At 36.6% G+C, this 25909-nt stretch overlaps 1 protein-coding gene across 4 annotated transcripts; it reads right to left on the bottom strand.

Annotated features, from left to right (window-relative positions):
* Positions 1-457: 457 nt before the first annotated feature.
* Positions 458-25470, bottom strand: AP1S2 (adaptor related protein complex 1 subunit sigma 2). 4 transcript variants are annotated; one of them, XR_014780588.1, is made up of 6 exons: positions 25299-25470; positions 23055-23233; positions 17725-17833; positions 16559-16696; positions 13372-13466; positions 458-1755 (listed from the first exon to the last, which is right to left on the bottom strand). XR_014780588.1 is itself a non-coding variant. In XM_084788986.1 (5 exons), exons 2-5 carry the CDS (start codon positions 23231-23233, stop codon positions 1708-1710), a joined length of 474 nt encoding a protein of 157 aa, XP_084645112.1. In that variant the 5' UTR covers positions 25299-25462; the 3' UTR covers positions 458-1707. The 4 variants fall into 4 exon arrangements, 2 of the variants coding, with proteins under 2 accessions (XP_084645112.1, XP_084645111.1); XR_014780589.1 differs by lacking the exon at positions 13372-13466 and adding an exon at positions 2724-5809 and having other exon boundaries at positions 25299-25468; XM_084788986.1 differs by lacking the exon at positions 13372-13466 and having other exon boundaries at positions 25299-25462.
* Positions 25471-25909: the final 439 nt, after the last annotated feature.

The raw sequence follows: 25909 nt of genomic DNA, 5'->3' as shown, positions 1-25909 counted from the left end.
TTTGATTTGTTGCTTACACTAATCTGCACAGTTAGCAAATATTAGTCTGTTTCTGATGCATGTGCTACTAATTCCTCATATGTAGGAGGTGAGGATTCATCATTTGGATATCATTTGATTATCTGGAGTAATCTGAGTTCCTAAGTCAGAAAGTGTATAAAAGTAAACTGCATCAAGGTTTTCAAAGCATTTATTAATTGAAAATAAATGTGTTGTAAGTTCTTGCTGGCATGGAATTCCATGTGATTTTTTTTTAATGAGCTTCAAGTACATGAATATTCCTTGATTCTTCTGCCATTTTTTGTGTGTGCTTACAATCACCATCACATTCCAGTGCATGGGTCAGGTGTCAGATGGAGAGGAACTGTCAACATTGTATTGGGGGGAAAAAGAACCCTTCTTTTCGTATCCCTCTTTAGTTCGACAAACTTTTAGAAAGAGATAAAAGCACACCACAGTGTTTGCAGAACATTTATTACCATTAATTGGTGAAGTGATAAGACAGTGTTCAGGTGGCTTGAAAGTTGTTCACAATCACAGCAAAGCTTACTCCAGCCTAGCATTAACAAGGGAACGTAGAAATCAGGGAGATGTGTTCAGGTATGTATTAATATGTATAAAAGTGATGCCGAGCATTTATATAGCTTGAAAAAATATAGGGCCAACCAATGCCATTTGCTTCAGTCAACTCTCACTTTGCTATACGAAAGGTATCTTTTAAATTTTCGTAAGACTTCAGACGACTAGGTAGTGACATGAAAGGAAAGGGAGCTGCTGTCAAGTCTGTAGCACTTCTAACTGGAAGGAAGCAATAGGGAAGCAAAATAAATTTGGCTTTAACAAGCATCCCAGAAGGAACGTTCATGCTGTAGATAATGACTTTATGTAACACTTTGTGAAGAGAGCAACATACTGTTACGAAGAATATCCAGTAATTAACAGTCCTACTTTATTTTGGGGCACTGAAAACAAGTAACTACATGATTATGACCACTAAAACTTCACCTTGGGGAATCAAATGTTTCTTGGCCTTAAAAATTAATGTGCTCAAGATTAGGAAAGCCTTTGTTCCTTGTCCCACTCATACAGAATACTTAATGAATTTTGATGTAAAACAGCATCATTCTAAGTTAGTCCTCTAAAAGTATCTATATTCCCTTTGTTTTAATGTATGTTATATCCAATAAGGGTCTTTGGTATAAATTTGGTTGTTTAAATTTTCAATAAACTTTCATTCATTTGATCTGTAATGTGTCAGTTCCCTTTATTCTTATATATACTGAAATATTACTGTTGTCTTTGGTTTTATCAAACCAGGTTTCACATAATTTAAGTTTCCTTTCTCACGTACAGAAGTAAATGTATTTTGCCAAATTGTTGGATATATATGTATATATGTATGTATGTATGTGTATAGACATTATTTTTATATGTGCACATAATTATGAGACTGACCTTTAATTTTAAAATGTCCAGAAATGGTATGTTAATTTTTCTACATCATTCTAACTCATATTTGTGTCCCTTAAGTTATTTGATTAACCAAAGTTCCCTTAAAAAAATTGTGTAGGCCTGAATGAAGCAGCTTAGCAAAACAGTAATACTGACAAGACATCATCTTACACCATTAGCTAACATGGACATGAGAGGCAGTGACCATCTACAGTGTGTGAAATGCCACAAGAAGTCATCAGCAAGGGAGGACAGTTATGTCAGTCCAATTTCTTCAAGAACACTACGTGGGGTTTCAGCTTCCTGTGGAGGGAAAATGTGAGACTCTGGTAAGCAGATACAGTGAGAGTGTCCTAAGACTATGAAAAGCTCACATGAAGGCATGTTCATTTTAGAGACTAGACAAGGCAATTTAGGGTCACGGGAGCAATCTACTAGTGATATCCAGTAGGGTTTTTCAACGATTTGTGCCTAAAACATCAGAAGAATGTTTTCAGCATTTACTAAATGCCTAATTACTGACCAGTGTGCTTGGCACCATTGCTATAACACAAAAAGCAACCAAGCCCATTGTAAACTAACTAGCAATGTATGAAATCACATACAGAAAATACTGTCTAAAAACTTAAAACTCAAAATGTCTTCCAAATAAAAAGCTCCCTCTTCATAAGTTTCTAGTGAGTTATCTAACACTTTCAATGTTTGGTGTTGTCACATGTTATCAAGAGAAATGCTTGCCCTGTGTAGTTTTTCCTTAACTGTCCACTGCAATGCTTTGGAGACAGCTACCTTCCCAGACATTTTCTGGGCAACCACTGGCACTGGTAGAGGTGACATAGAAGAAACACTATGGGAAAAAGTTTTTTTTTCTTCTTTGTTTTGTTTTTTTTTTTTGAGACAGGATTTCTCTGTGAAACAGCCCTGGCTGTCCTGGATTCACTTTGTAGACTAGCCTGGCCTTTAACTCACAGCAATCCGCCTGCCTCTGCCTCCCAAGTGCTGGGATTACAGGCGTGCACCACCATGCCCGGCAAACTTTTTTCTCTTATTGTAAGAATGAATATTTGTTTTTAAATGTCAAAGACAAATTAGCCAAATCTAAAAGAGGTATTTTAAAAATTTCCAAACTGACCAATTTTGAATACTACAAAAATAAAGGACCTTATAGGTCAGTGGTTAGCTATTACTAGCAATTTTGTAATTAAAAAGCAACATTGTTACTTTAGTAGATGAAAACAATGTAAGATTTTGTTGTCCAATAATAAACTTACTTTTGCATCCTTATGAGACAGCACAAAACAAGGAAAAGAAAAATTATATTACATCAGGAATCCTTAGAATGTTAGGTTGAATGGTAGGAAATGCACTATACAATGTAATCTTAAATGGCTTAAAATCTGTTGTTTTCATATGTGGGAAGCAAAATAGTACTTACCTTCATGTCTTGAGAGTTATTTTTTAAATATGCCTGATTTAAAGAAAGTGTTTCAAAAAATTTTAGCTGATAGTTAACAACTGAGATCTAAGTGAAGAGATTTAGTATTAAATACTAGAACCAAAAAAGTTCATAGGATGCCTGTTAGTATGCTTGTCTAGTAATGAAAAATGGGTGAAAAATCAGCTTTAGTGAATAGGGACATTTTTCCAAACGGTAGTATAATCTATGAAGTACACTGCTCCCACCCAATTAACTTCAATCTAGTCAGGTTCCAGATCTAAGAAAGATGGGGGATAAAAGAGAAAGGTAAGCACTGCCACAAGAATATAATCACTGAAATGGCAATGTAGCAAACTGCCATTAAGAGGTATGGTTTTTTGTTTGTTTGTTTGTTTTGCCTTCATGTCTTTATTGTAAAGCCATGGCATTTCTATCAGAGGCAAACACAACACCACAAAGTTCACTCTCTTACTGCTTGGAAAGACAGTGGCAGAGTGACAGATTGAGACAAGACCTTCTGGAAGCTGCTGACTTAGGACAGCCCAAGATCTGCGGTTTGGTTTTCTAATGGTAAAGAGTAAGGGGGTGGGTGGGTGGGGGAATAGGCTTGCTAAAAATTGAGAGACTGAGGCCTGTGAACCATTTGATGTAAAAGTTCTTTGGAATCTAATAAAATATAAGAAGGCATTTATTCCCCGCCCCCTGCCAACAATTAGGAAAAGCTGAGCCAGGCATAGGACAAAATTACTATCTATTTTGTTTGTGGCTCTTAGCTGTTAGGAACACATACTGTAGCATTAAAGATGAAATAACAGTTTGTCTAGGGTTTGCTTGAGGACAGAAGTGGATATGAAGTTGATAACTGTTGATGTTGAATGATGTATAAAGGAATGCTCTGTATGGGATTCTCTGCTTTACACTAGATGTTTTCATGATAAATTTAACTATTTCAAACTGTTGGCTCAAATGATTAAAATGGTGAATTCTAAATATTTTTAAAAATCACACTTTAAAATATTGCCTGGAAAATGAAAATATAAAATATTATTTTATCACAAGGGGTAGAGAAGGAAAAAGTCATTCATATGAGACAAAGTACATATGAATTGAAAAGTTATTTTCATTTAATCCTGTCATTTTACAACTTCATGTAACCTTTAATAGGTTAAAGATTCCTACACTGGTTTCTATACAGTTTATATTCTCCGAGTATCTAGATAAAAATGGCCAATAACTACTCCCTCGAGCAGATCAGATTTCTGCGAAGTGCTCACTGCCTGTGGTCTTAAGAGTCATGTTGCTTTCTGAATATGCATTATGTAATAATATATATCCTTTCTAAAGTCTAATTTATACAGTATTCCTTTAAGACTGGACAAGTTGAACGTTTGTATAAACTTTATGATACAAAATGTAATTTTTGCAAGTTCACACTGAAATTGTAGCTCAAAATTATTTAGGGAAATGATTAAAATAGAATGGTTGTTACCAGGGCCTTCCTTCAGTGAAAGAGAAATGGGGAAGTGCTTGGCTGATGAGTTATGTAAGTTCAGTTCTGTAAGATGAAAAACTTCTGGAGGTCTGAGGTACAACAATGTGAACATTCTAAACACTACTGTAGACTCAGAAACAGTTAAAATAGTGAAGTCTGCCTTAATTTTTAAAATCACAATTTAAAAAATTACCTGGAGAAATGAAAATATAAAATGTTATTTTATCAAAATAGATGGAGAAGAAAAGTCATTCACATGAGACAAAGTACATGCAATACTTTATTTTAGACATGCAAGAAAAGCTATTTCAGAATGTGCTAATTTAAAGCAAGCAGCTGTATTCAGATACCCCCCAAAAGCGCAACATTTTGTTACAGCTCAGCACACAGCATCCAAAACAAACAGGCATGAGACAATGCATATTTATGCAACATTAAAATCAGATGAACAACATGTAGGGAGGGAGGATGGGAAAAAATGGAAATGAAAGACCAATGTTTTGTGATGCTGCAGATGGCAATGGAGATAGCTGATTTGTACAGCTGCCTAATACTACATTTCCTACTAAAGTCTTTTTGGCATATTTAATTTTTGTCTTTGGAGACAGGGACTCCCTAGGTAGTGTAATGCCTCATCTTCCTCCTACCTCAGCCTCACAAGTACTAGGATGATAGGCATGCCTCTTTTAAGTTACTGTAAATAACAATTTAGACTTTGAACTCTCTAGATATAGACAAATGAGTTATCTTGTATTTTTATAATAAAATATGCTAAATGCACAAATGTGGCTCAATAAATATTGGCACTACAAAATTTCTTTAAAATTTAGTGTTTTAACCTTAGATCTTATATAATTGTACAATACATTTCTCTTACACTGCTTCAACATACACTTCAGTGTGATACATTCGAACATATTAGCTCATACAGACCATAAGATAATCAGCACTAAAGAAAGCTTGGTGTTCTTCAACAATGGAAGCTCAAACTACACTATATATTGTATATATTGCCTGAGTTCCTAACTGTATTTTCTTTGGTAAACATTTGTGATTGCCCCTGGTCTTTCTCTTTTACTCACATAAGGTTAATTACAGATGATTTACTAATGATAACTTGTATGTGTTCAGAATATTAATCAAAACATTCACAAGCCATATTTTATCAAGAACTCAGTAGTAGATAGAAATAAACTGTATGTCAATATCATATACAGAATGAAAATAGAATTAGGAATATGCACAGAGAAAAATACAATCAAAGGTACTAGCTCTAAGATGCTATATTATATTACAGGAGAATTAGTCACCAAGCTGAGGACATTTTCTTTCATAAGTATATCAGTTCTCTATTTCCTCTGTGAAATTCTGCACAGTCGATGAGCAGTCATTTAGTACACAGGGACATTAAAATATTCATGGCGTGGCTACAAAAGAAATGCATATATTCTTACACACACAGTATACAAGCTGATGGAGACACAATCAGATTTTGAGAATGTTCACAGTAAAGTTATCTAAAGCATCAGGCTTGCTTTTGTTCTTTGGTTTGTGGCTGAACATGTACGTTCTTAAACAATTCCATTCAGATTTATCTTTTTCAAGTTCATGGTATGTAACAGTAAACAAGATGACCTATATTCTACAGAATCCGCATGTAATGTATTTACTACTAATCTGAAAAGATTGCCACTTTAAATCAATGCTAATTATTGGCAAGTTAAGTTCGAATATTCCCTTTTTACCAGTGTGTTACATTCATTAGAGTACTATTATACTAAGGAGAGAACCCAGAAAAAAAGCTTCCTCACGAACAATTTAAAACCAGTCACCATATGGTATTGTTAAATACCTATGAAAGCTTTTTTTTTTTTTAAATTTGGTGACTTAGCTAAAGAAATGTGACCTTAAAGGCTAAAAATTAATTTTTTTGAAAGTCCTCAAAATGATCCTAAGGAATTCCTCAAATTTGTTAAATGGCTGTGTGTGTGTGTGTGTATGTGTGTATGTGTGTGTGTGTGTATAAATAAAACAACAAGATATTAGATGTTCTCACATCAAAAAGAGATAAAAGTAACCCAAACTAGGGTCTTAAATGGACCTTACGGCATCCCAGATGAATTTTAAAGTTGGGAGCTTTCCCATTAAGAATAGTGTAATGATAAAACAAGGAAGTAAAGAAATATTAGTAACAAATGCCCAGTGCCTCATTTCCTTATAAAAGCTTTCATTCCCATGGAAAGTCTTCATCTGTACTAACAGCATTATTGATTTACTGTATTTAAGAATACTTTGTCAATGGCTCTCAACCTATTTCAATAGTCTGTGTAAAAGGTAAGTTATAATCTCAATTAGGAGTTATTATAGGGAAATTTTTCTTTAAAAACATCGTTAATGAAATAATAGAGCTATCCGTTGGTATTTAAATGAAATTAACTTTCCAAATAATGCCAAAATACAAATATTAAACTTGACAAAATCATAAAACTGAATTCATATATCCTACTACATTTTGATGCATGTCTGTACTCCAGCACGTATCCTAGTATGCTTTCTTATACCCAATGAAACTCTTGCTGTGATACATAGTCTCTGTTTTCTGGAGAGAGAACAAGAAAAGTTTAAGTCTCAAATAACCTTATACTTCAATACCACTTCTTTGCCTTTATGTTATAGTTTTTAAACTTTTTGATTTGTCAACTTTATATCATGTCATATGAAAACCAACATGAAAAGTTTTTTTTAAAGACTTTTAATTTATTTATTATGTATATGGTGTTCTGCCTGCATGTACACCTGCTAGCCAGAAGAGGGCACCAAAACACATTATGGATGGCTGTGAGCCACCATGTGGTTGCTGGGAATTGAACTCAGGATCTCTGGAGAAGCAGTCAGTGCCCTTAACCTCTGAGCCATCTCTCCAGCCCCCCATGAAAAGTTTTATGCCCAATGAAGGAGAAAGGTGGTTTCCCAACAGGGCTGAATATATAATTATACTAAAATTAAACACAGAGTTAAATACAATCATTCCTTCCTGGAGAAGACTTACACAGACAAAAATTCTATATGAACAATTTTGAAATGTGGCCCCTCAGACATTGCCATTGCTTTTTAACTAACAGGTTTTTTGTTTGTTTGTTTGTTTGTTTTTACCATGTTTTGGAAAAAAAGGGTTGATGATAAGCCAAACTATTCTTTAAAGCCAAGGGTCCGTACTACTGTACTGAAACGAGATTAGTACCTATCAGTTGTCAAGAATATTCTTCATAAAAAGAAACCCTTCTTCACTGGAAAACATTCTTCAAGAAAAAAGCCTCTAAAATGCACAAAAATAGATGGTTGTATATAGTAACTGGTATCCTTTAACCACTTTTAGGATACTAGGAAATGTCCAGTTCAGACTGTTAACATCTGAAGAAGTTCTATAAAGTGCTTTGATGACTACTTAACATTTAACGCTGGGTTTTTAGGTAACAGATTTCACTATGTCTGTCCCTCTCTTATATGCAAAGGATGTACAGCAAATTCAACATAAACTTTACTATTCTAGACCCTTATGCTACTAGTACATTTTCCGAGTTTAAATATATGCAAGAATTAGGGGGGGATGGGGCCCATCACAGTATACAAGAGACCCCAAGCAGCTAGGTCTACTATCTTGCTCTTCCCACAGACACCTTTGGAAATAAGCTTATATATAACCCAGAAAAATGAATGTATGAGTATTACAAATACGTTATTTTCAACCAGAAATGGGCCTTCATTTTTGGGCAACCCCTTTGTTTACCACTAATTTGTTCTTTATTGAATCTGATGCCAAACCCCATAGTTTGCTTGTTATCCCTTCTCCACAGTGCCCAATGGTTCTCTAGATGTCATTTTTTAAGTCCAAGTTCTTATTTTAAGAACTTTATTTAGTTTGCTCATCAAACTAATGAAAAGATCTCCAGCTTTACTCTGAGAGTGCCTTATAACAAAGAAGGTTTCTTACCTACAACCAGCTTTTGATTCCATCCCATCCCCACTTCCAATACAGTGTATTTTCCCTTTTATTCCTAATGGTCATCACTCTGTATGAGCTCCTTCCCTCCAGTATACATGCTTTTCAACTTCCTCTGTACTATGTTTAAGATGTTAAACACAGTAGACAGGAATCAATTTAGATGCTATCAAAACCACCTGCATCCCTAGAAAAAGAAAAGCCCTTGTACCATGAAATTTCCTAGATATTCATTCACTATGCTTATGATGTGGCTCACAAGTAAAACTAACCAGAAAGCTCAAGTACTCCTAAACTAGCAATTGCATCACCTTAAATACTGTTGTACTGAGAGATGCTTAAATAAGCTAATGGTGTTAGATAGCCAAGACTGTGCAGCTACTCTCCTGTTCTAGTTCAATGTGGTAAAAGAAAACATTTTCTATTTAATGAAGAGCAGTTATAAGGAAGTGTGATTTCAAGTTTATTACCTTATTGAAGCTGTTTTTAAGGGGTTTCTTCTTCCCAATACTCCCTGTGTTATAAAATAGTATATTTTGTCCCATGTTTTACAACACAATGGTATTTTTCAATGACCCTAACTGAATTCTGTGGCAAACCATACAAACGTGCTCAACACTGAAAGTCTATTCTTTGGGTTAAAGCCCCAAAGGGCCACACAATATGCAAACCTACTAAGATCTATTTTAAGCAATAAATTTTAAAAATAGGATTAGCCGGGCACGGTGGCATAGGCCTGTAATCGCAGCACTCAGGAAGGCAAAACAGGCAGATCTCTGTGAGTTTGAGGCTAGCCTGATCCTCAAAGCAAGTCCAGAACAGCCAAGGCTACACAGAGAAACCCTGTCTCCAAAAACCAAAACAAACAAACAAACAAAAAGATTGAAAACAGTTTATAAGGCACCTTTTAGATGCCACAGTGTGGTCCTGTTTTATAAGCATTTGTGAATTAATAAGAACAGCTACAGATTTTCTTTCGAATAGTACTTCTAATTATTTCTATTATTTTAATTATATGTTGGCATATGTGTCTGCATGTGGTTATGTACATGAATGCAGTTGCTTATAGAGGTCAGAGATGTCAGATCCCCCCAGAGCTGGAGATAGAGACAGTTGTGAGCTGCCTGATATGTGTCTTGGGGACAGAATTGGGGTCCTCTGGATGAACAACAGCAAATGCTCTTAAGCACGGAACCATCTCTCCACCTCCTACTGATTTTCTTTAACATTAGATTAGTAATGAGGAGCAAGAGCTTTACGGCTGCTCCAGATGGTTAGTGTATAAAATGGACAAAAGCTGACAGTGCTCTGCCCCATGTGACCTTCATTTTAGCAAGTTCTAGTTAGGTTTTTACCATCTGCAGCAATACAATGTGAACTCTCACCCAAACAGCAGCATTTTCCACCAAAAATTTATAATATAAATTAAGTAATATTAAAAAATGCTTGTTTTCTCATCTGAAAAATGGAGGGAGGAGCCTTATGATAGTCAATATCATCCTCCTTGATAATTTCATTATCTTGAGTATCATTACAGGGAACTTTAGTCTTATTTTTTTTTGTTTTGTTTTGTTTTGTTTTTGCGAGACAGGGTTTCTCTGTGTAGCTTTGGCTGTCTTGGACTCTCTTAGTAGACCAGGCTGGCCTCGAACTCACAGCGATCCGCCTGCCTCTGCCTCCCGAGTGCTGAGATTAAAGGCGTGCGCCACCACGCCCGGCTTAGTCTTATTTATTTTACAGTTATGCTAGCAATTGCAGGTATGGCTTTGTTGTAATTTTCTTCATTTTTTTCTCCCATGGATGGCTATCTGGGTACATTTCAATGGCTTAATATGCTGAGCCTATGTCTTGGTGCATATACATATATACATTTCTAGGTTGGATAAAATTTTGGATGTGCAACTAATTGGACAAAAGGTATACTATATGTTTCATTTTGAAATAGATAGCATAAAACCAATCCTTCAAAATGAAATGCAAGTTTGAGTGTTTACAAGCAGTAACAAGAATGTTTCTTATTGTTGCAAGAGGAAAACATTTTAAAAGGGTTAGTTGGTATTTTAATTTGTATTCTCTTAGTAAACACTTCTTTCTTCATCCGTGACTGAGTCATGTCCTCTGCTCTTTCCTACTGGGCTACTCATCTATTTCTATTATGATTTTCTTAGAAACAATGAGTAACTTTTTTTTTATTATATCTTACAAATGCTACTCTAAGCCTGTTAATTATAAGACAATAAAGACAATTTACTTTCTCTGGCATCTAATTATACTTTTAAAATAAAACAACAGAAAAATTAGACTACAGAAATATTTTAAGCTTATTCAGGTGTAGGTGTAATTGCCCTTAAATACCCTAAATTTAATCAGTTTTCTAAACAAATGATTTCTTAGAATCAGAAAATCAAACAAACTCTTCAAGGCTAATAGGGTAAGAAAGAACAAAAAGTCTATGACAAAAGAAAGTCAGTATATGTAAATTCTGGTCACTTTATTCTTCCTTTAAGAAATGATCACATCCTGAAGTGGATGAGGAAATCAGCTAAAAATTCAAAAGCATGCTGCCTGCCTGCAGGGTAGATTCAATCTTGTTTGCACATAAAAACTCAATTACCTTAATAGATGTGAACAGATCTAGTTGTTGAGGAAATTAGATTATTCAGTGACATCCCATAAGCTTTTCTGTGGGTTAGGTTCTAAAGGCAACCATAGATTATCTCCCCAGCTGCTAGTTATCAGGCAAAGGTAATTTGTATGAATCACAGGGGTGATTTTTATAGCCATTTATGTGTTAACATGTTCTTCTCACAATTTTAAATTTTTTTCTACTCCTTTGCATTTCTAATTTTCAGCCAATTAATTATACTGAATACTACATATACTATTAAAAAGGTAACAGTTTATAAATGAACATTTTAGTTCAAGATACTGAATTAAGTCAGAGTTTTCTCAAGTTGGATACAACTGACTTTGGGGGCTGGATAATTCTTTGGGGTGTGTGTCCTGTGCAGAATATGGTATTTGGAAGTGTCTTTGGTCTCTACCTAGTTGATGCCACTCACAATGCACTGCTTTGAAAACCAGGAATTCATCCAGGCATGCATAGCCCAATGGACCCTTGAGGTGCAGAACTGCCCAAGACATTCCCACAAGAAATCAATGAGTTGGTGGGTAAGTTTATATTCTAGTGTATTGGCCTGTATTTACTAATTTTTCTACTATGAGAATTATTTTTTTTAAAGTAACAGAGGATTCAAACAAATTATAATGTCAGTAGGGAAATAACTCAAATCTAAATTTTTTCATCAATTACTGTTTAATTAAAAAAATTCACCATAGACCACTCAGAATATACTCTTAGCAAATCTTAACTCTAGGATCATGAAATCAATTATGAACGTTAAGACTGGCATTTAAGAAAATAAAAAAGATAAAATTTGTGAGGGCAAAGCAAAAAATGAGAATATTATTCAATCATTTTTGTACTTTATATACACTGTGATATAAAACTGCATTATTATGGGTTCTAGTAAAATATTCATTTCAAGATCAAATTTACAGTAACTGGCTAATTAGGTTATTCTAACTTTTAATCACTATAAAAAGCCAAATGGTGCTAGAGATACAGGTCTGTGATAGAGGGCTTGCCTAGCAAGAACACTCAACCCTGAGTTCTATCCCCAGGTACTGCAAAAACAAACAAGAAATACAGAACTCAGACTAGCCAGAGATGGTTCACCTGGAGTTAGAAAGGAAACAATGGGGGATGTGTTCAAAATTCCAAAGAATAAACAAAACAAAACAAAATAAAAACAAAACAAAACAAAACAAAAAAACGCTGACTAAAACTACACAGAACAAAATGATTACAACTTGAAACCAGACACGAATGGCACTAGTCATATTGTATGGCACTAAAGCAAAGCTAAAGGTAGACATTTATTCTGCCTTATGCATCTGTCTGTTTCTGGATTGTCTATTTTAAATATAAATAAAGCCTCATGTCTCCAGAATCTGTTCTAGCAGACCCCAAACTACATCTAAAACACTCTGCAACTAATAACTCTAGCCGTAACTTTTAGCCCAATTAAAGAGAGAGGTGTAGGCTTGAAAGAGTGGTAATTACAAAATATTGCAAGGGTTTTGTCTTATTAAAGCAAATAAAAAAGTTTAAAAAAGCAAATCATAAAAAGATTTATAATAAAACGTGTTTTGCTATTAAATGACAATATTGTATATTTGGAAAGATCTATGCTTTTAAAACAATTTAAGATATTCTTGAGTCTCACTAGCATGCCTAAATATTTGTACTTAGCAAGGTTTAATTTTTTGAAAAACTTAAATCTTCATGTCATAAGATACTTTAATACTTACTTTCTTAATGTTATTATGAAAACCTCATTTTTTAAAAGGAATCACCTTTTCTCTCAACATTTTCCTTTCCATTTTTATGCAGCCCCACAGAGTAATGATTACTTTCACAAAGACATAGCATACTATTAAGATATTTCATGCAGGCCTCAGCACTAAAACAAATCAATTTTATCAGCAGTAATTCTCCATAGACTATCACGCTCTGGACGAGACAGACAAACATCTGCAAATCCAGTGGCTCTATTCATAAAGTCGATCATCTTCAAGTAGGAGCAAATTCATGAGTACAGTGCTTGCTTTTGGCACCTCACTCTTTCCCATTTCATGAATGATTTTAGTGAGAAACAATACCAACAGCAAACAAAGCTCAAAAGAAAGAAATCCCCACGAATTTCAAAATGATGCTGTTAGTATAAGAGAGAAAGGTTGACACATCTCAAAGCGCTGATCAGTACCATCATGCATGTACCACTAGAGTTATATCAAGCCCGATGCCTAGTAGTTAACTATTTGATCTTCACAGATCAAGCAAGGACTTGAAATCATCTCACGTGCAACAGTCTCTGCATAGTGCCATTTTGTCCATGCCACAAAAATGGTAAATTTAGTAGTTACCAATAAATAAGTTGGGGGTCAAAGGAACTAAAGTCTTAGACTGTTCTTTATCATAAGATATCCTCAGACAAACCTCCCCATTCTTCATTCTGGCTCTATAAAATTAAGGAGCAGAGAAAAGCTGGTAAGTGCCTGACTTCACAGGGAAAAATTCCTTTATCGTTATCAATATATGTGTTTATAAAATAAATTCAACTGCATCATTATCCCTCACCTTACCACCCAAAAACTAGGTATGTGGGGAGGGAAATATACTTAGAATTATAAAAACAACTTTATTAATCTCAGCAAGTCATATCTTAATTTAAAAATCAACTTTAGCAATAGTGGCATGTTTTAAATTCTAACAGTCAAATATTTTAAAAAATTGAATAATGGGCCAGTTTCTGGGATTTCCCTCCCAAAGCTAATTATGAATTAATGCAACAAAAAGGTATAAACACAGAATTGGTCTGCGAATGCCAAATATGAGAAATATACTATGAAATCACAATGGTTGCTAATATTTTGGCAGTTTGCTTTGTTCTGTAGCATGATAACAGAAGAAAATCTACTTTAGCCACTATCTGCCCTGTTCACCCACAAAATGAAAGTCTATCTAGATTACATATTAGTATAATTCGTACAAATGCAAAATTTTAACAAAATTTCTGAATAGCATTAAGAAAAAGACCTAAGATTGAAATTATTCTAATTGTATGTACTTGTAGGCCAACAGATGAAGTTCATTGTTAATTCAAAATCATCTTAAAATAGTCCAAAGAAAGATTTTTGACACTAAATAGAAAAGTCATAATACATTAAAAAATTACATTGAAATTAAAGATTTTAGTACTTTTACTAAAAATTTTAGGTTGTATTTAACTAAAATAGCTATGCTTAAACAATTTTAGAGAGAAAATAACTTCAAGACACAAAGGGACTACTATATCTCAAAATCTAAGACCTAGAAAGCTATTATACACTGAGCATTTTGGTAAAGTTAATAAGAAATGACTTTTGTAAATACTGTCTATGAATCTACATATTCAATAAAAATTTCTAACTACTGATAACAACAATAGTGAACATCCAGGCCTAAGAGGTAACAAACAGCACATACAGCTATAATAGTGCTTTGAATCTCCTCATAGGGTGAATACACACTATCAAGTAAACATGACATTGTTGTCCCATTATAAAACATAGAGCAATTTTCCAGTAGCATTTAAAAAGTAACCCAGGATCAAGGAGATATCAATACCCTAAGAAGTACTCTCTAAGGAACATATTAAAAGCAAAAACTGAACTTTAACAGTTTTAAAAATGACTTAAAACAACAAAAACTTAACCAGAAAATGATAAAAAAAAAACTTAGAAAGAATATCAAGTCTAATATGAGAGATTCTAGTTCTAGAATAATTAAACACTATTAAGACAAGACACAAGTATGAAGAATTTTCAATTCCTAATCCTGAGGTCTACTTTTTGGTTAGTTTTATATTTTGTTTTTGGCAGGGCCTCAGGTTACCCAGGCTTCTCTCAAAACTTACTTTGCAGCTCAGACCTTGAGCTCCTGATTCTTCTGTCGCTACTTCCCAAGTGCTAAGTTTCAGGCATATCTGGTTTATGCTGAGCTGGGGACTGAACTCAGGGCTTCATGCAAGCTAGGCAAGCACTCTTCCAACTTACCTACACCCCCAGCTTGACCTAATCATTTGTTTGTTTGTTTTGTCTTAAGTTTGATTAGTAAACAACAAAAGGAGATGCTAACTTTAAAGCCAATTTTACAGTGATAGAATATGCTCTTGAAGTCAACATACCTGATGTTAAAATTATAAACCTCCAAAATGACATGTTTGCAATGAATAAACTACCAGAGCAAACTGTGCACAAGAAAAAAGGTCTGTGCTCATTTGACTACCAAACAGCAGATGGTATGAGTGCTGCTACTGAGATACTTCAGTTTTATACTTACCAGCCTATTTTGTGACAACTACAACATTAAACACATAGTTTACTTCTCTCACATTTAGTGGTTATAGATTCCAGATGATATCAAGACAACTCTAAGCAGGCCCTACAGCTGATACAGAAGATTCACTAGGAGTTCCCTGCACCACAAACGCCAAAAGTAAAGAAATTATAACAGAATTAAGAGTTATTCTTTTCCCTTTAGTCATTCCTTTAAAGTGAGCCATTTCAGAAATACTGATATATTAAATTTAAAGTCTGTTTTACTAATTAAAAATAAATATATAATAGAGAAGAAAGGGTTAAAATAAACAAGGAATACAAATCTACTTTCAAGTAAATGAACTTCTAGTAAATTTACTTCTAGTAAATGAACCCATGGGGCACAAATATTCATTTATGTCATATCACACACGCACGCACGCACGCATGCACACACGCCCACGGCTGCCCTAATGAAAGCATCCTATTTTTCTTTACTAACCCAGTTTCATGCTAAACTTTCTATATTGTAACAACCACAATTAGCTCTAAACCATAATTTAATTTGGTACCTAAGCATCAAACACACAATTAGCTCAGGATGGTGAAGGCAATTAGAAGGGAAAGGGGTTGCTATGGTTCTGGGATATGGAAGTTAAGACAAGAATATAATAGTTTTGACAGAACATGGTTAGTTATTGCAAAAGAACAAAGAGAAGTACAAATCCATTTTAAGTTAACTTTGTTAACACAAAGCCAGAGGGTTCTATAAAAAGTTTAATTAGAAAACACTAACATTTGCTTGGCTACATTTGCACTTAATGGACATGAGGTGAAAACATGAACCAATTTGGAAAGGATATGCCATAATCTCACAGTCAACTCCTAATTATCCACTCTAATGAAAAATGTCGGAGGGGGGGTTTAAGAAATTCAAAACAAAGGATAAGAAGTTCTCAAAAGATTGTTATTTTTGACCAATTGTGTCCCCCTTTTAATATATACCTTTATTTATTTATTCCTTTATTTATTGTCATTGAAATAGTCTGTCCTCTAAGTCAGCCTGACTGGCAGGCTACCTCCACAGACAGATAACTGAGTTGCTGTGACTGACACATATTCCAAAGTGCACATGAACACTACATACCAACATGCTTTGAAGTAATTTCTGAAATTTGTCGAAATGATGACTGACAGTCTCCTAGCAAGAGCGAAACATGCTAGTTCCTTTTCATGAGTCTAAACAGCTTACCTCCTGCAAGAGATCAGCCTGCTCAATTGCTTTAAGGACATTTTTCTTGGACGTTTCCTGAACTTCTCCTCCCAAAAGAAATTCATCCAAAATAAAATAGGCCTTCTCAAAATTAAAGATGATATCAAGTTCACACACCTAAAAAGCAAAAACAAACAAACAAACAAAACCAAGGCCTGTTAAAAATTAACCCAAAGATGCTTATTCATTACTGGGCCATGAATAAAATCTGATTAGATTGAATTGATATTAATTCTTTTCAAAATGTAAATCTTGCTGATTAAGCACCATTGATTTAGGAAGCTTAATTGTCAAATTTCAACACTTGACTACACAATGCCTACAAGTAAGACCTGGCTCTCATAAAAACTGATTTTTAAATACTATTTCTTAAGTAATGTTATTAAGCTAACAATTCTGAATGCTCTTCCAGAATGCTAATGACAGCAATAGGACTCTTCTAGTTCACGTACATTTGTGTGTGCATGCGTGCTGTGTGCTGCGTGCATGTGTGAGTGCGTGAGGATGTTGCTCCTCAGGAGCCATCTACCTGGTTGTTAGAGACGCGGTCTCTCACTGGGACCTAAGCCTCCCAGACTAGGCTAGGGCTAGGCTGGCTGGCTAATGAGGTCCAGAGATCCACCTGTCTCCATTATCCTGAGAATTCAAAGCAAAAGCCAGGGGCTAGAGAGATGGCTCAGCATTTAAAAACAGTGTCTGCACTTCCAGAGGGCCAAGGTTCAATTCCCCCCCACACCTACAATATCGCTTCCAACCTCTATAGCTCTACTTCCAGGGGATTTGAAATCTTTTGGCTTCTGTGCACATCAAGTGTGCAAGTGTCCCAAGTAGGCAAAACGCTCATACATACAGAATTTACAAAGCAGCAGCAAGAGCCAGCACTGGCTTTTATGTGCATACTGGGGATTAAACTCAGGCTCCCATGCTTGGGTGGTAATCACTTTACCAACTGAGCCATCTATCCAGCGCCTCTATTTTTACAATCTTTTCTTACCAGTATAATTAAACGAGTACATCTGTGGGGCTAGAGACTCTGAAAGTTGACTACATGCACTGACAAGAGTCAGTCCTGTCCTCCCTTACAGTTAGAGTCCTCAAATAGGAAGCTTGTTAGAGACAAGATAAAAACTAAAACTACTACTCACACTGCCAAAATACTTGTCAAGTAATTCCACGTAACGATGGATTATTTCCAGGGTAATCAGTTCATTGTCCTGATCCTCAATAGCACAGCAAAAATATAGACTGGCATATCTGTAATGAAATAGAATTACAGAAAAATGTTACCCCTATAATCATGTTTTCTAAATATCTTTTCATGTCCTGTTGTACAAGTCCTCGTGCTTATTATAATCATGTTCATTCTTCTTTTAAAACAAATTCTTTTTCTCCTTGATTACAAAGTAATAAATGTACAAGAGAAAATCTGGAAAACACAGGCAAAAAGAAAAGAGAAAAATAATTCAGTCCTGTCTCTTAGCAGGAGTAATTGATCTTGCTCTTCTTCCTTTCAGATTACTTTCTGAGCATTTGGAAAATATAATTGAGCCAGTTTTTCTTAAGTTTACTTAATTAGAACAAAATATACAGTGCGATTGATTCAGACTACAAGCAAACGGGAGAAAACAAGCTGTCAATATATCCCAACTGAAGGGCTTATTGAAGATACTATCAATGCTTTAGAACATACTATCGAAGGACAATGTATACACAGAAATCTCAACGTAGACATTTCAGTGCGTTCCCCTATTCCCAGAAAGAGAAAACAGGAAAGACAAAACACAGTACTACCTCTAACTTGAGCAAAGAACTTCCTTTTGTTCCCATCATAACTTTGTTTTGTTTATCTTTTTAAAAAGCAAGCGCTATGCTAATTCTCTATCCTCCTTAATCCACACTCTTTAACAGCATCTGCAGAGTCTGGCACAAATGATACATAACACATTGGTTCTCAACCTTCCTAATGCCAAACTATTTAATATAGTTCCTCATGGTATGGTGACCCCAACCATAAAATGATTTTTAAAAATATTTCTATTTATTTATTTACTTATTTACTTATTATTTTTTGTTTTAAGGCAGGGTTTTCGCTTTGTAGACCAGGCTGACCTCAAACTCACAATGATCTGCTGTCTCTGTCTCCCTGAGGGCTGGGGTTATAGGCGTGTGCCACCACATTTGGCTATAAAATTATTTTCATTGTTACTTCATAACTATAATTTTGTTACTGTTATGAATCATAATGTAAATATTTTTAAAATACAAGTTTGCCAAAGGAGTTGTGATCCACAGGTTAGGAATCACTGATATAGAAGACTCTCTGAATTATGAAAACTAAAGATTAAAGGAGCTGATATAAAAATGACAGACCAAAGACAGATACAATTGTTTCTATGAACAGAATAACAATTCCATTGCAGAGATTGTTAATAGTAAATTTGAAGTAAGATTATTTTTAAATGTGTCTCATGCTGCTGTTAAGGCATCCAATATGGGCACTATCTCCTTGCTTCTTTATTGACAATACGGCCTCTTTGTTTACAAAATAAACAATAATATTTCAACAACAACAACAACAAAACGTTTGAAGGTCCTTAGTTATACTAGTCATGAATTTAAAAATGAGCAGGACCAAAGTATCTAAGCACCAACCAAAAATACTTTTAGGAAAACAACAACAACAAAACAACTCCTGCAACAGTATTTAATTTTAGCTTTTGTTTTTTCTGTCATACTAGAGCTCAAATCCAGGGCCTCCTATACCATTCATTCCTCTTCAGTCCTCTAAATGCTTACTGCACTTAGAGTGGGGGAGAAAGGAGAAAAGACAGCTATTAGCATGGTAAGAACACTTCTTCAGAAAGCAGGGGAAGGGAGAACCAGAAGGACAATAGCAGGCACCAGGGACAGGCTCCCTGTAAATGAGACACTAAGTGTTAGTGGAGGCTTTTGCATATTTTACCATCTTAATCTTCACAACATCCTCACCAAGCTATCATTATTATTTGCATTTATAGGAGACCCAGGCTTGAGCAGCCAGCTCAGAACTGAAATTTGACCCTGGAGCCCACATTTTCTATTAAAAACCACAGCTGAGAACTGTATTAAAATAATCCTGCACCTGGCTAAAATTAAAATATGCTCAACGCAATATATTAAGAGCTTTGAAGAAGGGAAAGAGATTTTTAAAAAAAGATTTAGTAAAAGATTACCAAGAGAACATGAAGAATACTCCTGGTTTTTAGGACCAAATGGTGTTTTAAAATTCAATAATGAGCTCGTTTTGTTCTCGTAGTACATATTTGTAAGTCTAAATCTGAAGTAAAATTAATAATAGACTAGTAAGGAGAGAGGTATGTTTAGTTATTTTTAGCACCATGGATTAGAGCTTACTCTAATTACTGGCACTCAACATCTGAAAGTGCCTATTCTTATATTCAAAACACATGACTTCTCTGCAGTCAGCTAAATATCAGCTGACTGTGCGTGAATGTAGCTAAACAATTCTCAATGCCCACTGGTATGTCGTTAAGATTTCTTTTGTTAGTAAAGAAAATCAATAAGTACCTCTCAACAAATTCTCAAGCTAGTAACATGGGGATGCATTTTAAAATTAATTTTAAAAGACCTAAATTCAATTGTCTCTACTATGAAATGCTGCACGAATTAGGCATATAATGTTCTGTCTCTAAGGGATCAGGAGCATTTATTTTAAAGATGAGGAAAGGAACATATTCAAAGTCACAAAACTAGGGAATGGCACATGGGAACACAACACAAGTCCTCAGATTTTCCGTCTGTCTTTTCTGCTACATTAACCAAATACCCAAAATGCTCAGGGATGAAGAACGTGGACAGGACGAGAAAACAAAGATGAAATTAAAAAAAAAAAAACCTAAAAAAACCCACAGACTAAGAGGAACAGTGAAAGTGCTAGAGCAGAATTTATTAGGCTCTCAGTAGGAATTCTCTGGCTTTTAAGGTCTTATCTTCCAGCCAGAGCAGAGAGAACACATCGCCTCCTAATAACAAAATACATGGTTAAAAGGGAAGTAGATGAGGTTTTTCAGTATGAAACAGAAGGGGGCATAAAGGAAAACATTATACATTCTGTCTTTTGGAAACGAAACATCACGGTGAAGGTCCTTTGTTGTTGTTGTTAAGTCCACATCTTACTTGAAAAAACTTTCATCTAAATATCAGATCAGGTAGTAGTTCCTTTTTGATAATTTCTGCAAAAGAGAGGGAGAGCAACAGGAACAGGCTGAGTGGCAAGTGTATGCGCTCCAACCTGCTGTTTCCTTTTTTCCTAGGAACGGCCCATTCATTAGCTTGTTCTCTTGCTAGGATTTTCCTCCTCCACACGGGGGACTCCTTTCACTATCTAGAAATAAGCTTAAACCTCTCACACCTTTTATAAACCCTGTCCAGGAATCCGGAATCCATGTCTATGGGTAGTCACAACCTCTTCTGTCCTTGCTGTTTTGATTTCTCTACCTCGCCACCTCCTTAGAGCAAAAGTTCTGTTTCTACTGAAAATGTTCTGGCAACAGGCATTGCATGAAATGCTCACTACAAGATTCTAAGACGTCTGCACTTTTACTGAACTTCTGTGCAACACCTGGCAGCACTGGTCTTACTCTCGAATCTCTCTGCTTCCCTGACTTTACTGACCTAACACCACCTCTTTGCGCCTTTATCATTTCAATCTGCAGGCCCCCTCTTTAACCCTTCCACCTGCACCTGAATGCTGGTTGTCTAAAACTTTATGTCTAACTTTCACCCTCGAGTTCCACGTCCTATGCTCACCACATCCCATCAGAGAGCCAAGTGAACAGACATGGACATATCAACCTGCCCTCAAATTAGCTGAATTTCCTAGCTTACCTTTCACCCCATAAGCCAAACTGGAGAAAGGAAGTGACTCCACTCCCTCTTTCTATTTCAAACAGGTCTCCTTCCTGGCTTCTCAGCTCTGGAGCCAGGTATCATGCAGTCCCCTGCTGATCCTGCAGGTGCCAGTCTCAGTCCCTTTCACTCCCCCAGCCACTGTTTTACTGCAATCTTTTCAGAAATGCAAATCATATCCTTCTTTCTTTCCACACCTATTTAAAACCATTGCCTCCACACTAAGACTTAGGCTGTAGCCCCATGCCTATCATTAGTATAGGGCCAAGTGAAATCTGAACAATAACTAATGTTTTCCAAATTCAAGACCTGTCTGTTGTGCAGAGAGCAGAGGCCAACTGAACCAGGGTACAGGATTCTTATTTCTGATTCCACGAAAGCAATTCTATTTCTACTTGTTTTATTCAAGTTTCTACACCTTGGAGAAAAATGTGTGTTTTAAGGCATCTTCCAGCTCTCAAATGCTATGATTTTTCTCAACATGTACTAAGCCAAACACTGGATATAAAAATCACCCAAATTGATGTAATTCACTATGAAATAAAGAGAAGGCTAATGTATTAAGAGGGTCTCTACATGTACTATTAATCTCCATGTCTTCCTCTGCCACCTCCACCACAAAACCCATGCACACTTGGAATAGAAAATAGAAGAAAACTAGACTTGTCTCCACCTTCACGGCATTCCATACTGTTAGTTCTCTGCAAACTCCCCGCACAAGAAAATCCTTTATATGAAGAAATGCTTTTATATTAAATTCAGTAAATTACTGAAAAGGGACCAGAAATGGGAAAGAAATAAGGAAATGCTCTCTCAAAAAACATTCTGATATATATATATATATATTTTTTTTTCAACTGCTTAGAACAATCTTGAGAAAAGTTTTGGTTAACAACAAAATGAAGATGTATAATATTAAAGAAAAAAAACTATGTAAAAAGCCAACCTACAAGTTATTTTGAACTAAAAAGTTCCATCCTTGGTAAAATTATCACATCTAAACATAACTCCTTCACAGCAACAAGTCTATTTCAAATAATAAATACTACTAGCAAAAAGATCCCATATATATACAAAATATTTAAACATCTGTATACTGAGATGATCTATGTGTCCAGGATCTTTATAAATAAGATTAATTCTAAAAATCAGATAAAAGGAATGCCAAATATCAGTTATTACTTTATAGATTTGTTGTAAGAAAGGATTATTACACTGTTATCTATGCATGCCTGAATTTATGGAATTACTTAAAAATTTAAAATATCTTATTTACCCCTGGAGTGAATTCATTGAATTTTTCTAAAGTGATAATCAAGCATGAATAGCTGTTTGTCTTTAATTATGCAATTTATTTTAAATGATTCCCCTGCTGCTATCATTTCTGCTTAAGGCAAGCAATCAAAATACCAGTTACTCATTTTTAAATGGGAAGTTTTCCTTTAAACTTATTTCCTTTAAATATTTATTAATCCTTGTTTATTGTCATAAGTCTGCAATTTCTTCATTAGAAATAACCCTAATGTTTGACAGTACTTCACCTTTCTGGTAAATTAAAAAAAAATACCTTTTATAAACAATCTTCAGATCTCTCCACTCAAGGAAGCTGCACATTTTAGGTTTCCGTGCTAAAACGGTTTGAACAAGTTCTCTTGTGATCTTCTTCTTCTCTTTGTCTGACAGCGGGACATACCATTTCTGCAGCCTCAGCTTTCCCTGACGACTAAAAAGCAACATAAACTGCATCTGTTAACATAAATAAAAATCAAGATTACATACAATTACCTAGGATCAACAGTTAAGATCACATGGTTTTCAGAGCTGATTTGAGGGCACAGCAAACACCCAGACAAATGATTAGTAAGCCATTGACATTGCTATGCAGATTCTAATAGCAGGAAATTCTTTTGGAAAGATCTTCTTACTATATGTTGGTAAGTGCTGAAGAGAGTGTGTGGAAATAAGAACAGGTGGTAAGCTGGAGTGGAAATTTTGAAGAACAAGAATTCTGATAATTTAAGAAACAATCTTCTACCTGTGCTACACACCCCAGCACTCTACATGCATCCACATCAGGAAGACATCAGGTAGTGGATTTAGGTACATTTCTAAGAAAGAGAAACCCTTCTATTTTTCATCCTGAGGCCATTCTAGTTCTAGGTTGAATTTCTTATAGACAAACTGCTTATCCCTTATTAAAGCACTCTCTTCAATTTATGCTAGCATATTTTAAGCAAAACAGAATATTTTCTTAAAAAGATCTTAGAAATGACACATTTTTCTTAACAAAAGCCTGATTTTTATTTCCGTTTCACTTCTATAAACTCCAATACAAATAAACGTTAAAGAACTGAGTTAGTGTAATACTATGTAAAAAAGAATAAAAGCCTAAAAAAGCTTAACTGAAAGTTACTCATATTGAGACACTGCAGAGAGTACTTAACTTAAAACAACAAAATTTTGGAACGTTGCACAGAATACTTCTTTTAAAACAATAAAAAAATACATTTGAATGTATGCAGGATTCTAGTATGTTTTATACTGAAGCTAATTTGCATGGATTTTCTTAGCATTTGCATGTCTGTTGGCCAGTCTACGTTTTCTAAGGCAGGTATTTTATGATTCAGCTGGTAAAAGCGAGCTGTATTGTAAAGCAAGTTTGAAGGTAAAATTCAGATAGGTGTTCTCTTTTAACCCTTTTAAGTTCCTTTAACAGTGACAGTGCAATAGGACCCACTCAAAGGGAGATTTCTTAATATTCACCACACCACCTTAAATTTGAACCCAGGAGGAGGAATTTACGTAACTAATATAAAATCAATTTGGCTCTAAATTTCGACAGGAAATCCACCTCGCAATATCCCAAGAAGGCATCAAGAAAACATCCGGAAATATATGGCATAGCCACTTAACTTTAATAAAGTTAAAATTGGCTATTACTCCACACAACACTCTACATAATTCATTGATAGCAAAGTGCCACCTATGTAAGTCCTGAAGACAGCGGCATTCGAAGAGAACCGCAAGTAAAGCATCAACTGGACATTTAACGCAACCCGTTACCAGAACTTGGGGAAGGAAGCGATCTGGTTTTCTTAAATCTTGATGACCAGGAGAGAGGGTTTGCTAACGCCAGGGGTGTGCTTTAGGCGATCTGTAGCAGGGTCCAGTATCCGCCCTACTACTTTGTAAGACGAAGAAACCACGCATTTTCCTTAAAAAGATGTGCTAACATGGGACGAAGCCCGTGGCACAAGTATTCCTTTTCCCTCGCTTTGATTTTGCCGCAAATCGTGGGACAACAATTTTTCCAGATGGGTATTAAAACAAAAACAAACACCAACAATGAGCTCAGCTTTGGAGTGGGCACTGGTCCAGCATCCCTGGGGTCCCGCAGTCTCCGATGCCTCCCCTCCTCCCGGGACCACACTCCATCACTGCCCAAAGCCCGGAGAGGTGACCCGCAAGGAACAGAGCAGAGACAATGGCATCCGCTGGCCCGCCAGGGGCGCCAAGTCCTCGGTCGCTGCTACCCCGGCCCCTCCCCAAAACGCCCCGCCAAACTTGAGGCGATCGGCGAACCACAGGTGCCGCGGGGTCCCCGCGGAACCCAGGACTGGCCCCCGCATCACTGGCGCGTCGCAGAGTGGAAAGCGGATCGCTACCGCCACCAGAAGTGAGTTTCGGGGCGCGGCGCCCCGGGAGGACTCGGGGTGGGGTCGTCGGGGTGCTCACGGGGCGGCGGGGGGCGCGCCCGGCCATCTCTCCCTCTTTCCATCCCTGACACCTCAGCGGACACCCTAACACTTACGGCGGCCGCGGGCCGCGGGCGCGGCGGAGCTTGGCCGGCTGCGGAGACTGAGGCGCCGGCAGCTGCTGAGGGGAAGCCCCCGTCGCCGTGCTGCTGAAGGGAAGCCGTGGTGCCGCGGGGAGGGGACCCGTCTGGCGGAGGGCAGGCTTAGGCGGCGAGGGTAGGGCGAGCCAACAGACCCCGCCCCGGAGGCTGGACGGAGGAGGAGCCCAGGCTGCGGCTAGCGGAGAGGCGGGCCAGAGGACGCGCGCCAAGCAGCGGAGGGGGCGCCAGCAGCCTCTAGTGTCAGCACAGTTGCCAGCGAAAGCGAGAAAGCCGATTGGTCAAATGGCCACAGGGAGGCGTGGCGAGTGCCGGAAGTCTGGCCACGTGACCCGGAAGCGGCTTCAGTTATAGCTGCGCGCCTGCGTACTTATGCCCCTGCCTCCTGGACGCAGCGCGGGCGGCTGTCCTGGCTTCGGTAGCAGGAGGATGGGGTTCTGCGGCGCCCTTAGCTGACCCTGTGGTGCAGGTTAAGGATGGTCCCCACCGCAAAGAGCTGACTTCGAGCTCCAATGACTCTCCGAGTCCCCCGAGGGTTGAATGGGGAGGTGTGATGGTTGGTGATGATG

The sequence above is a fragment of the Acomys minous genome, assembly GCF_964271855.1.
Source record: "Acomys minous genome assembly, chromosome: 7".
Taxonomy (NCBI): domain Eukaryota; kingdom Metazoa; phylum Chordata; class Mammalia; order Rodentia; family Muridae; genus Acomys; species Acomys minous.
This window is presented reverse-complemented; position numbering and strand designations above follow the sequence as displayed.

What these genes read in the sequence shown, in the direction of transcription:
- AP1S2 (XM_084788985.1), bottom strand. Translation starts at nt 23,233, where the DNA reads ATGCAGTTTATGTTGCTTTTTAGTCGTCAGGGAAAGCTGAGGCTGCAG. An exon ending in CTGAAGATTGTTTATAAAAG is followed by an intron (nt 17,834 to 23,054) that starts GTATTTTTTTTT and finishes ATTTCATTACAG; the next exon opens with ATATGCCAGTCTATATTTTT. An exon ending in TTGACAAGTATTTTGGCAGT is followed by an intron (nt 16,697 to 17,724) that starts GTGAGTAGTAGT and finishes TTTGCTTTTTAG; the next exon opens with GTGTGTGAACTTGATATCAT.